This window comes from Neoarius graeffei, chromosome 2 (assembly GCF_027579695.1).
Source record: "Neoarius graeffei isolate fNeoGra1 chromosome 2, fNeoGra1.pri, whole genome shotgun sequence".
Taxonomy (NCBI): Eukaryota; Metazoa; Chordata; class Actinopteri; order Siluriformes; family Ariidae; genus Neoarius; species Neoarius graeffei.
In genome coordinates, this window is record NC_083570.1 from 54,376,186 (window position 1) to 54,388,831 (window position 12,646).

At 38.2% G+C, this 12,646-nt stretch overlaps 1 protein-coding gene across 1 annotated transcript; it reads left to right on the forward strand.

Annotated features, from left to right (window-relative positions):
* Nucleotides 1-231: 231 nt before the first annotated feature.
* shisal1b (shisa like 1b) lies at nucleotides 232-7,159 on the forward strand. Its single transcript, XM_060908308.1, has 3 exons — nucleotides 232-316; nucleotides 4,527-4,740; nucleotides 6,826-7,159. The coding sequence occupies exons 1-3, from the start codon at nucleotides 232-234 to the stop codon at nucleotides 7,157-7,159; spliced, it is 633 nt and encodes a 210-aa protein (XP_060764291.1).
* The last annotated feature ends 5,487 nt before the right edge of the window (nucleotides 7,160-12,646 follow it).

The window sequence follows — 12,646 nt, forward strand, 5'->3', positions numbered from 1 at the left end:
TTCTTGACTCTTCAATTTTGAAATCTTGGGTCTGTAGGTAGAACTGGACAGGATTCAATATCCTTCTACACACAACAACTGCCTTGGTCTTTCGATCCAAGTTGACCAGCTGGATCTTCTGTTCTGACAGGTGGCCTGTCAGATTGCTGCAGCCATGGCAACATCAGCTGGACATGAGACATGATGTCTGAGCTCAGCTGAAGCTCTCCATCCTCCTCCTGCCATCCTCTCATGGAGGAGGACAAAAAGATGAGTGTCACTAGATCTCGGTCATTTAACCTTTTGGCTGTCATCTTGCTCCTGTTTTCCTCTGCAGGTAAGACTAGTAGATGAGAGTCTGACTATATGAACTTGCTATGTAGCACGTATTGTTTTTCACTCCAGAATGATTGACACCCTTTAAGAAAATGAGCAAAAATGAGTGTACAGTGTCTTGCAAAAGTATTCATCCTCCTTGGTGTTTGTCCTGTTTTGTTGCATTACAAGCTGGAATTAAAATGGATTTTTGGAGGGATAGCACCATTTGATTTACACAACAATGGTGCAAATTGTTTTTTTAAACACAAGCAATAATTAAGATGAAGATAAACAGAAATCTGGAGTGTGCATAAGTATTCACCCCCTTTCGTATGAAACCCCTAAATAAGAGCTGGTCCAACCAATTCACTTCATAAGTCACAATTAGTTGATTAAGATCCACCTGTGTGCAATCAAAGTGCCACATGATCTGTCACATGAGGTTTGTATAAATCAACCTGTTCTGGAAGGACCCTGACTCTGCAAAACTACTGTCCATAGGACCACTTTAAGCCATACACTCCAGAGAGTGGGGCTTTATGGAAGACTAGCCAGAAAAAAGCCATTGCTTCAAGAAAAAAAATAAGAAAACACATTTGGAGTTTGCCCAACAGCATGTGGCAGACTCCCTAAACACATGCAAGAAGATTCTCTGCTCAGATGCGACTAAAATTGAACTTTTTGGCCATCATGGGAAACACCACGTGTGGCACAAACCCAACACTTTCCATCACCCTGAAAACACCATTCCTACAGTGAAGCATGGTGGTGGCAGCAGCATGCTGTGGGGATGTTTTTCATCTGCAGAGACAGGAAAGCTGGGCAGGATCGAAGGAAAGATTGATGGCACTAATTACAGGGCAATTCTGGAGGAAAACCTGTTTGAATCAGCCAGAGGTTTGAGACTGGGATGAAGGTTCACGGTCCAGCAGGACGATGACCCTAAACATACTGCTAAAGCTACACTGGAGTGGTTTAAGGGAAATATTTAAATGTCTTGGAATGGCCTAGTCAAAGCCCAGACCTCAATCCAATTGAGAATCTGTGGCATAACTTGAAGATTGTTGTACACCAACGCAACCCATCTAACTTGAAGGAGTTGGAACGGTTTTGCCTATGCACACTCCAGATTTCTGTTTTTTCATCTTAATTATTGTTTGTGTCACAATTAAAAAAAACTATTTTCACCTTTAAAGTGGTAGGCATGTTGTGTAAATCAAATGGTGCTAACCTCCCAACAATCCATTTTAATTCCAGCTTGTAATGCGACAAAACAGGACAAACACCAAGGTAGATGAATACTTTTGCAAGACACGTATATAATAAATATTACAGACTCCACTCAAACAAGTCTTCATTCAAACACTTGGAGAAACTATTTACGTTTCTTCTGACAGCAGAATTTTTTTTAATGTTAAATAATGTTCACACAAAAATGTGGCAATGGAATTGATACCACTAAAGAGTATTTCACACAAATGCTATCAATTTGCAATAAATGCAATAAATTATCATTCTTGGAAAGAACATTATGTACTAAGTACATATAAGTATGAAGTTGTTCATATGTAACCTTTTTTTAAGTACAAAATCAAACAAATTTGCCAGAAATTGATCATAATGAATTTTGTGTAAAAAAATAAATAAATAAAATAAAACAAAACAAAGGTATGAATGTAAAACTAGTGCCCATATAAAAATATACCCAGATTTCTGTAAAGCTGTTTTGTGATAATATCTGTCATCATTATACAAATTCAGCTATACAAAGGTAAACAAATAAAATAGATTTGAATCTATTTTTGCTCACAAAGGGTGCTAATAATTCTGGACTTTATGCCTGCATGTGTCTGTGAGCATAGTCTCTTGGAGCAAACCAATGCCTTACCCTAATCTGTATGCCTTGTAGTATTATCCACTTGTAAACAAGGGAGACTTGGTAACTAAAACTTTTTTTTTGTCCAACAACGAGATTGCTACAAATTCGGAAAGACTGAACACAACAAAATCCGTTTTAGAATGAAGAGAAATGCAAGGAAGGAAACAAGCATGGCATCTGAGTCTAACCTTATTCAGTGCTTGTTTTCAAAAAAACACTGTGCTCATTACACATCAGAGAAATACTGCAGATTTAACTTTATCCAACCATACTGAATGAATTATTAATATACTGTAAAATGTTGTGCTTTGGCCATGTTGGTCTTTCTTTTATAATAAATGTTGAAACTTGGAATGAAGCCAGGTTGTACTGTATAAAATATTTAGAGAGAATGACATCGTCTTTTAAATCTAAGTGATTTGCTAAATTATAGAAGGTAAGTTTTGTTTTTGTTTATTTGAGGACCAATAGAAAAACCCTTGCGTCTTTCTTTTAGTCCCATCAACACATAAGACTTCTCTTCTCTATACATTTTCTTTGACGTAGCTCAGGTACAGCACATGAAAGAGAGCAGATGCTGCAACACTTTCATCTCGGAGATAATTACTTGAGATCCGCTGGCTTCCTACACTTATGATTTCCTGGTCTCATTGTACATCTGGACCCACTGACACATCTTTGGAGTTGAAGGGGTTAATCTTTTGAATTTCACACAGCTCTTTTTATTAAATGCTACTGTATCTTGCCTAGATGTGAAATTTGTTGTTTTGTTTAAAAGTTCCATCATCCTGTCAGACACATACAGGTGGGATGCAAATGCAGGGCTTATTTAAAACACTTGAGGCAGAGAAGTTTTCAAATTCACAACATGAAACAGACCTAAATAAGGAGATCAACAAACAGACTAGACAACCCTTATCAAAAAGAAGTATACTTCAGGTTCATTTCATTAAGTATACTTAAGTAAAGTTAAAGTATATTTCCTTAATTATACTTTTGTGTACCAAGTATACTGATATCAATGTACTTACAGTATACTTGTAAGTAAACTAATCTAATAATTTTTGGGACTAAATTGGCCCACTCTTAGTTTATAAAAAGTATACTTTAAGTCTAAGAGAAGTAAACTTTGAGTATGCAACTAATATTTTTTATTCTGTACTGCAAGTATACCACAAGTAAACTTATATACTCATAGTTTACTAGTTCTATACTTGTAGTCCACTCTTTAGTTTACAGAAGCATACTTCACTGGAAATATACTATGAGTTTACTTGTTTTATACTTCTAGTCCACTTTTTTAGTTTACTTTGTAGTATACTTTGTAGTATACTGGAAATATACTACTGGTTTAGTCGTTACACACTTCTAGTCCACTTTTTAGTTTATAACAGTATACTTTATAGCATATTGGAAATATACTATTAGTTACTGGTTATATACATCCAGTCCACTTTTTAGTTTTGAAGTATACTGCAATTACCCTTCTAGGTATACTATTAGTTTTCTAGCCCTAACCCTTACCTCATGCACACTACCAGTAGACAACTTAAGTGTTTTGTACCTTAAGTTACAATGAAGTTATAAAGGTAAGAATTCACAAAATAACAGATACTCAGGATTAAGAACATATTCATTTTCTTTAAAAATCAAAATTTAAAACAACATTGTATTAAACGCCAAAGTATAAAAACATGGCAATGACAACTGAAATTGACATCCAAGCTCTAAAGGAAAATAAATAAATAATAAAAAAAAATGTAATCATCCCACTCAGGAGACATTAAAAAAAAAAAAAAAAAACTTATATGGAACCACAGACCTACCTAAGAGTCAACAATGCTGAAGCACAACTACAGGGCAAGTACACTTAAACATAAGGCACAAATATTTTAATTCTTTATTACACTTTTGTTAAAAGCTTAAGTATAAGCTTAATATACTTAGACTTTTCTATATACTTTTCAGTATAAGCCAAGTATACTTATGTATAACTTTATTAAGTATATCTCTGATAAGTAAATAGAAAGTAAACTGATAGCATACACTCTTATTTTTAGTTTAAAAGAAGTATACTAGAAGCACACTTGAATAAACTTCTTTTTTGTCAGGGAAGGCAGGGACAGAATTGAAAAAGCATACCCGAAACAAAGCAAACCAGGATAACGAACACAGAACAAGCAGGATCTGTAACATGACACAACACCAAGAGTGTGACTTTGTAATGACCGACTGAAAGCCTGAATTATTTATAGAAGTGTGTGTGATTAGGAACAGGTCATGTTGATCAGAAGTCCAGGATATGACAGTTCATGTGATGTGATGTTACTATAAACTCTCTTTCCTGCAGCTCTCTCGGCTCATTTTCGCGTGTGCGAGCCCTACACTGACCACAAGGGCCGGTATCATTTTGGATTCCACTGTCCTCGTCTGTCAGACAACAAGACCTACATGTTCTGCTGTCACCACAACAACACTGCCTTCAAGTACTGCTGCAATGACACGGAGTTTCAAACCATCATGCAGGTCAACCTCACCACCACCCTGGATGGGTTTTCACACAAGTAAGTCAGTTAATGTGAGGAAAAAAAAAAAACTTCATACAATATATCTGCTTCTTACTAGCCACATAAGCGTGAATATTTTTTGCAAGCAGTTCATATGCTTGAGAGTTAGTTTAAAAAGCATGCACGCCATCAATTTAAATGATATTTCTCTATTTATATGAGGTTTATATTATTATTTATTTCTTCCCCAACATTAGCCAAAATAATTTGAATATTAGTATAATCTAACATAGGATAAAAAATTTCATGAGCTGTCTCTACCTTGCTTGTTGACTTCACAGCACTGTTATGGTCTTCCCACCAGCAAAAAAAGCAAGCACTCCAGATGGATGGTGGAGCAAGTAACTGACATTTAGATTGCATGAGGCATAGATAGAGGGATTATCAGCCTGGCACTAACCCGTGCAGCCCACACAGATAGAAAAACAAGATTATGTGATAAACTTGGACCTCAAAAGAGTCTGATATTTTTTGCTGCTCTTGGAACAGCATCTCCTTTCCTACGCAGACTTTGCCGTTGAAATGAGGCTGCACATTTTCTGAGATGAACAATGTCAAGTCCAAGTCATATCTGCATTTTTAAAATGCCAAATTAAGTAATGCTGCTCTCATGCACTCCTTCGCCTTTCACCCAGTGCAGTTATTATCACAGTTTAGCAAGGCTTGAAGCTGTTCTTGTTTCCCACACAGTATGTGTCCTTTACTAATGGTCAGGGCAGTCTGTGCTCACCTACTGTGCTCCCAGGCATTATAAAAGCATTGTGTGAGGAAAGGAAACCTGGTGAGAAGCCATTTCATTCACATTTGCGGTCAGTAGGACGTAGCCAGTGATATTTATCATTGCCCTTAGGTTTAAAAAAAAAAAAAAAATGACTGCAGCCACTCACAATCAGCTCAGCTATCTGTGAAAGCAAGCTCATGCATAACAATTCAGAAATGTGATCTTTAAAAGAGAAAAAGTGGTTTTATCTATAGACTGGTGTGGGATTAAATGAACATATTAAGGAAGGAAACCGAGTACATATAAAAGCCAATTTATCTGGTCAGTAATCGGAAGCTGTGTGCACTCAATTTTGTGCACGAACATACAGTACACACTTTTAAGTTAATCAAAATTTTACAAAAATACCCATCAGCTATATACAGAATATAAAATTATAACTGGATGGTTTTGCAAAGCCTTAAAAAAGGGTCGCTGGTTTGATTCCTGGAACCGGCAAGAAAAATGTGAGGGGAGTTGAGTGAATGAACAGCACTTTCGTTTCCCTCTGTATCATGGCTGAAGTGCCCTTGAGCAAGGCACCTAACCCCCAACTGCTACCCGGGCACTGTAGCATAGCTGCCCACTGCTCTGGGTATGTGTGTGTGTGCTCATTGCTCACTTGTGTGTTCATGTGTGTGTTCACTGCTTCAGATGGGTTAAATGCAGAGGAGGAATTTCACTGTGCTTGTGTACATGTGACAAAGGCTTCTTCTGCTTCTTCTTCAATATCACTGCAAATAAAAGGAAGCAACGATGAACTTAGTAATGAGATTAAAACTGCAAAAGTGGCATTAGCTGTAAATTATTATTTTTTAAAAAGATATAAGCTCAAGTACATAGGTAATTATGCTGCCTTTAACATGATATAAAATCATTTGTATCAACTTAAATTTGTGGAACTGTTATTCAAACAAGACTGCCTAATCTAAAATCATCATTCATTCATTCATTGATCCTGGCTTGAGTTGCAGCAGATTCAGGGTTTGTCACAGGACCACTGGGCAGGAGGCAGGAACATACCCTTGATGGGACTAAAAATGATAACTTTCACATTTAAAAATCCTTCTTCTTCAAGTACTGCTAGTTCCAAATGTTGCACTGACTGGGATTTGGCAAGAACACAGTTTATCAAAACCAAAAATATCTCTCTCTATATATATATTGCTGAAGACACCTAAAATAAATAAACAAAAATAATCAAACCCTCTCTAGGCAACCAGCCATTGTAAATGAGGTTTAGGCCTTGAAGGTCTTGATCCATTTCCATCACTGAACAGACATTCCTGTTCATACCTTATGTGCTCTGTATTTTATCTCAGTAACTATACAGCGCTGGTTGGAGTGTGGATCTATGGCTTTTTCATCATGGTGCTGCTGGCACTGGACTTCCTCTACTACTCAGCCATAAACTACGAAGTATTCAGAGTGTACCTGGAGAAGTGGGGGCTTGGGGGGCGCTGGCTGAAGCAAGCTCGCAGTCAATGCCAAAGGCCTGAGCAGGAGGAGAGTCAGGGGCAGCTTTCTCATCCTGGAGCTCCAGCAGGATTATCACACTACCAACAACAACACTATCATTCCCAGCCCAGACACAGCCTGAAGCCTGAGGCCCAGAGTCCGACACACACTGCACACAACACATCAATTGCCTGGTGAGTGTAAAAACTTACTCTACACTAGATTTCAGCCAAGCCTCCTGAAGTGTTTGTTGACGGTCTTGCAATGAGAGTCTGACCAAATAATATAAATTTTTTTGTAATTTTGTGCTAGTCACCAGATAACTATCAAAAGTTTCCTTATCGAGGCTATCATTGATGTTACCTAAAACAAAAGCAGGCAAATACCCTAAAGCAAGCAAAACTGTGATGCATTATTTCTGTCACTCCAGAAAATAAGCTAAAAAGAAACCCCAATGGATTGTCAATTAAAATATGTCTCTGATCCGTTGGTGATTTAATGTTGACCAAGCAAAGCTGGAAGGGTTTTCTCCAATATTAAATAGAAAGGTACAGAAGGACTTTTTACCAGGTTGTTTTACCATATTTATTTAATGAACTGATACGGTGACAGCCTTTCGATCTGGAATGGTAATTTCAGAGTGCTATGCAGCTGCTCCTGCATCTTCTGCATTTCCAAACCTTTACTGGAGCTCTATGATAAATTGTCAGATGATTTGAACCAAGGGAGAACACTCAAATACACAGTCAGACAGAGACAAACAATAATGCACTCATGGGGAGAGACATATGTAGGATGATAGCACTGGTAAGAAACTGATACAGATGAAACTTCTACTCTCTCTCTCTCTCTCTGTATGTATAGATATAGATATCAATATAGGCGGCATGATAGTGTAGTGGTTAGCACTGTCGCCTCACAGCAAGAAGGTTCTGGGTTCGGGCCCAGCGGCCGATAAGGGCCTTTCCGTGTGTAGTTTGCATTTTCTCCCCATGTCTGTGTGGGTTTCCTCCGGGTGCTCTGGTTTCCCCCACAGTCCAAAGACATGCAGGTTAGGCTAATTGGTGGCTCTAAATTGACCGCAGGTGTGAATGGTTGTTTGTCTCTATGTGTCAGCCCTGTGATGACCTGATGACTTGTCCAGGGTGTACCCCACCTCTTGCCCATCATCAACTGGGATAGGCTCCAGCTTGCCTGCGACCCTGTACAGGATAAGTGGCTACAGATAATGGATGGATGGAGATATATATATATATATATATATATATATATATATATATATATATATATATATATATAAAGTGTGAATATTGTAAAAAAGTTAATTTTTTCACAATTTAATTAAAAAAGTAAACTTTCATATATTCTATACTGATTACCCAAGCCTTTTTTTGTTTTAATTTTGATGATTATGGCTGATAGCTCATGACTTACTGCATCAAAGCGGTGTGGCATGGAGATGATCAACTTGTGGCACTGCTGAGGTGTTACTGAAGCCCAGGTTGCTTTGAGTGTGGCCTTCAGCTCGTCTGTATTTTGTGTTGGGTGTTTCTCATCTTCCTCTTGACAATTGCCCATAGATTCTCCATGGGGTTCAGGTCAGGCAAGTTGGCTGGCCAGTTATGCACAGTAATCATGGTCAGCAAACCATTTGGTAGTAGTTTTGGCACTGTGGGCATATACTAAGTCCTGCTGGAAAAGGAAATCGGCATCTCCATAAAGCTTGTCAGCAGATGGAAGCATGAAGTGCTCTAAAATATCCTGATAGACGTCTGTGTTGATTTTGGATTTGATAAAACACAGTGGCCCAACATCAGCAGATGACATGCCACCCCAAATCATCACAGACTATGATTTCCAAATTAAATGAAAAAATTATTTTCATCTGAAAAGAGGACTTTGGACCACAAAGCAACAGTCCAGTTCTTTCTCTCTTTAGCCCAGGTAAGACGCTTCTGACATTGTCTCTGGTTCAGGAGTGGCTTGATATTAGGAATGTGACAGGTGTAGCCCTTTTCCTGAAGATGTCTGTGCATGGTGGCTCTTGATGCATTGACACCAGCCTCAGTCCACTCCTTATGAAGCTCTCCCAAGTTCTTGAATTTACTTTTCTTGACAATCCTCTCAAGGCTGCAGTCATCCCTCTTGCTTGTACATGAAATTGAGTCATACATGACGCACCTCGTCAGCTATAAGCCATGTACGATGAGACTGAGTGGAATAACTGTTTTATTATATCCACGTTCACTGGATTTTGAGAAACAGAGCGTTTTTATTTTTAGCAAATTCAATAAATAAAAACTTTATACAAAACGGTCAACAAAATAATTTCTACTTAGAATGTAAACAAACCGGCGAAATGACAGTAGCAATTTGTGAAAAAAGCTATAATAATAATTCTTGAAAAAAAAGATATGTTCTTACCATCAAATACTTTTATTCCATATTTTGTTCCTTTTTTGTATTTTTTGTAGTTTTGTTTTTGAGTAGTTTTTATTTCATCCTCTGTTGGTTCAGCAACACACTCTGCCATGTTATTTTTCTTTACTCATGGTATATGAGCTGATAGCCTAGTAGTATGGTAGTAGAGTAGCCAATCAGAACAGGCAATTGCTCATATCCAATGAATGTGGATATATATACACATTTTCCCATCCTCAAGTTTGAGGGTCGGGGACTCCAAATTGCCGCGCCATCTCCTTCCATGTTCCTTGATCACACGCCAGGGCTGTACAATGCGCAAGTGACCTTCCCAACCATTCTTTGATGTCATCACCCCATCTTTTTCATTGTCTTCCTCTGGATCACTTTCCATTAATGCTTCCTTCAAAGATGTACGTGCACAGGTTCTGGGCTCTGATCATATGGCCAAAATACTGCAGTTTCCTTCTCTTGACAGTTTCAACTAAAGTTCGTGTGCCCATCTCTTCCAGAAGTGATTCATTTGTTCTGTGTTCCGTCCATCTTATCCTTAGAGCACGTTTATAGCAATCCATTTCGAACACATTCATTCTTCTTATATCGTCTGTCTTCATAGTCCATGATTCGCAACCATAGACTGCTACTGGCCATACAAGTGTTTTTAAAAGCTTCAACTTTATATGTTTGTTCAAGGCGCAGTCTTTCCATAGAGGATGCAGTGACCTCAAAGCCGATCTTGCTGCTCCAAGTTTGGCTTGAATTTCTTGGTTGCAATCAGCCTCACAATCGATGACTGATCCTAGGTATTTAAACTGATGAACCTGCTCCAGACTTTCACCTCTACAGGTTATATTTAATGTTTCTACTTCTCTGCTGGCCGCCATCATCTTCGTCTTGCTCTCTCTCTCTCTCTCATGTATGTATGTATGTATGTATGTATGTATGTATGTATAAATAAATTGGGGGCTTTTGTACTGATGTTTACAAAAGGAAAAGTCACATATAATTTGTGAAAAAATCCATTTCCAATTTAATGCCCGAATGTTTAGCTTATTACAACAATATGAATGAGTGTATGACAACATGGAAAGGATCCCTGTTGTTAACATCAGAAAATATCCCCAGTGCAATAATCAACTGCAGGCACTGAATGGGGCTCTGCATTAGAGACTGAAAGAAGGTAAAACAATGAGTGTAGAAACCATCATTTTCTACAATTTCTTTCCAATTATTAAGGTAAACAGACACAGACATATCCCTGTAGGGATCATTTCCATGTTGTCAGACACTTATAATAACATTATGAGCCTGTCATTGGCAAAAACAAGTGATTTACTTTGACACAGACTTTTGCCCCATAGAATTACTTTGTATAGCTCTTTTGGGGTTGATGGTTATAGTGTTCTAACTCAATACTGGACCAGTTCCATTTGTTTTTGTCCCTAGTAAATGTTTGGACCCAAAGAGATGGGAAAATAGGGCCTGGTATAAAAAAATCCAAGAATTTTCCTTTAATGATTTTCCACAGAAGAAAGATATACTGGGCTCATCATTTTCTCCACAAGATCTGGACACTCAGTCCCAACTATGACATGTCACTGCATTAGGAGTGTCTCCAATTCATAGAGATTAGAGACAAGCCACTCTTGCTCCTTGGCATCACCCTGCACTTTCTCAATGTTAACATCACCTCTCCAAGTGGCATGAGTGTAGTGGTCATTTCTGAGCACGTTTAAGCTTATTCCTTGGGTGAATTTTATTTTAATGTCATATGTAATCCATGTTTCATTTATTTTTTTAACCACTATAGCAGGGTTAAACAGAATGTTATGTATGCTAATTATGTATGTAACTCATGCTTGCTTATCAGTCAGAACCTGTGAAAAGGATTTGTGTGATGGTTTCAGGGACAGATGGTTGCATAAAAGGGATATTTATTGCAAATCCTTCATCATGTGTCACTATGTGACTTTGCTGCAAGGTCTCGGTGTGCGGAGACACTGGAACAAGAAGGTATCCAGGTGGCAGTTAAAAGAAACCACAATTATATATGTATCTGGTATTTCAAAATAAGTAATGGCCTCTGAAGGAGCCCATATAATATGCTTAGGCAAGTTTTTCTCTTTTTAGAAGATGGACACACACAACGCCAACACCACCCACAACAACAACCACTGTAATTAGCCTGTATATAATATCACATAGTGTTTATATGCAGACTGCAGTTCCCAGTAATTTTACGGCATGTTAATGAAACACAAAGCAACTAATAAACAGTATACTAATCCCGCTTCCTGTTAACATTCCCAGGAGTTACCTTTTGTTATCCTAATGACACAATACACAAAACTTGCCATGTAAAGCAATATCTAGTGCTTTCTCATGCCATGCCCAGAGCAAGAAAATAAAAAGGCCTGTACAGAGACATCATATTGGCTTCGCATACTCGAGACATCCAAGTTACTTGCTTCAATTCCCAAGTACATAATAAGCAATAACTTCAAACATTAGGTTATATTTTAGTCAGTGATCTTTCTTGAGTCCATCAGCAGATGTTTTCTTCAGGGTTGGGGCCAGTTCTATTAATTTCCCTAATGATCCCTGAGGACTGGATTAGACTGACTCCAATGACCTCAAGCAGACAATCTAATTCAAAGCACTATGTTTACATATGGGTTGTGTCTGTGAAACGCAATAACAAAAATGAGTTGTCTCTGCAATCCCTGCACTGTAGAAATAGATGTCAACAGTCATAGTACTCCATGAAAAGCCTTCTTTAAACACTACCAAACAAAAGATCCATAAACTGCTTTGAATGAAAGGAATTTGAATGAGCCAGCATTGAGCTGAGAGAGCTGCAGGAAACTAGTTGATTAAAGTGTAAGTCTGAATCAGGTTAACAGCAAGAAGATTCTGGGTTTAAACCTTGTGGCTGAATGGGACCTTTCTGTGTGGAGTTTGCATGCTGTCCTCATGCCTGCGTGAGTTTCCTTTGGGTGCACCGGTTTCCTCCCACAGTCCAAAGACATGTGGATTAGGTCAATAGGTGTAACAGGCCCATTAGGCCCATAGGTGTAAATGTGAGTGTGAATGGTTGTTTGCCTCTGTTTTAGCCCTGTGATAGATTGGTGACCTCCCCAAGGTGTGTGTGTATATATGTGTGTAGTAAACCCCGGTGTGGGTGGAGCACAGAAGCATGGCAGGCGAGAGTTTGTGTTTACACACACACACTTTATTCAGCTTTTTCTTTCTTTCTTTCTCACT

Bases quoted from the DNA above. Each gene is read 5' to 3' on its own strand.
- shisal1b (XM_060908308.1), top strand. From the start codon at position 232: ATGGAGGAGGACAAAAAGATGAGTGTCACTAGATCTCGGTCATTTAAC. The intron at 317-4,526 runs GTAAGACTAGTA...TCTTTCCTGCAG, and splicing joins GCTCCTGTTTTCCTCTGCAG to CTCTCTCGGCTCATTTTCGC. The intron at 4,741-6,825 runs GTAAGTCAGTTA...ATTTTATCTCAG, and splicing joins CTGGATGGGTTTTCACACAA to TAACTATACAGCGCTGGTTG.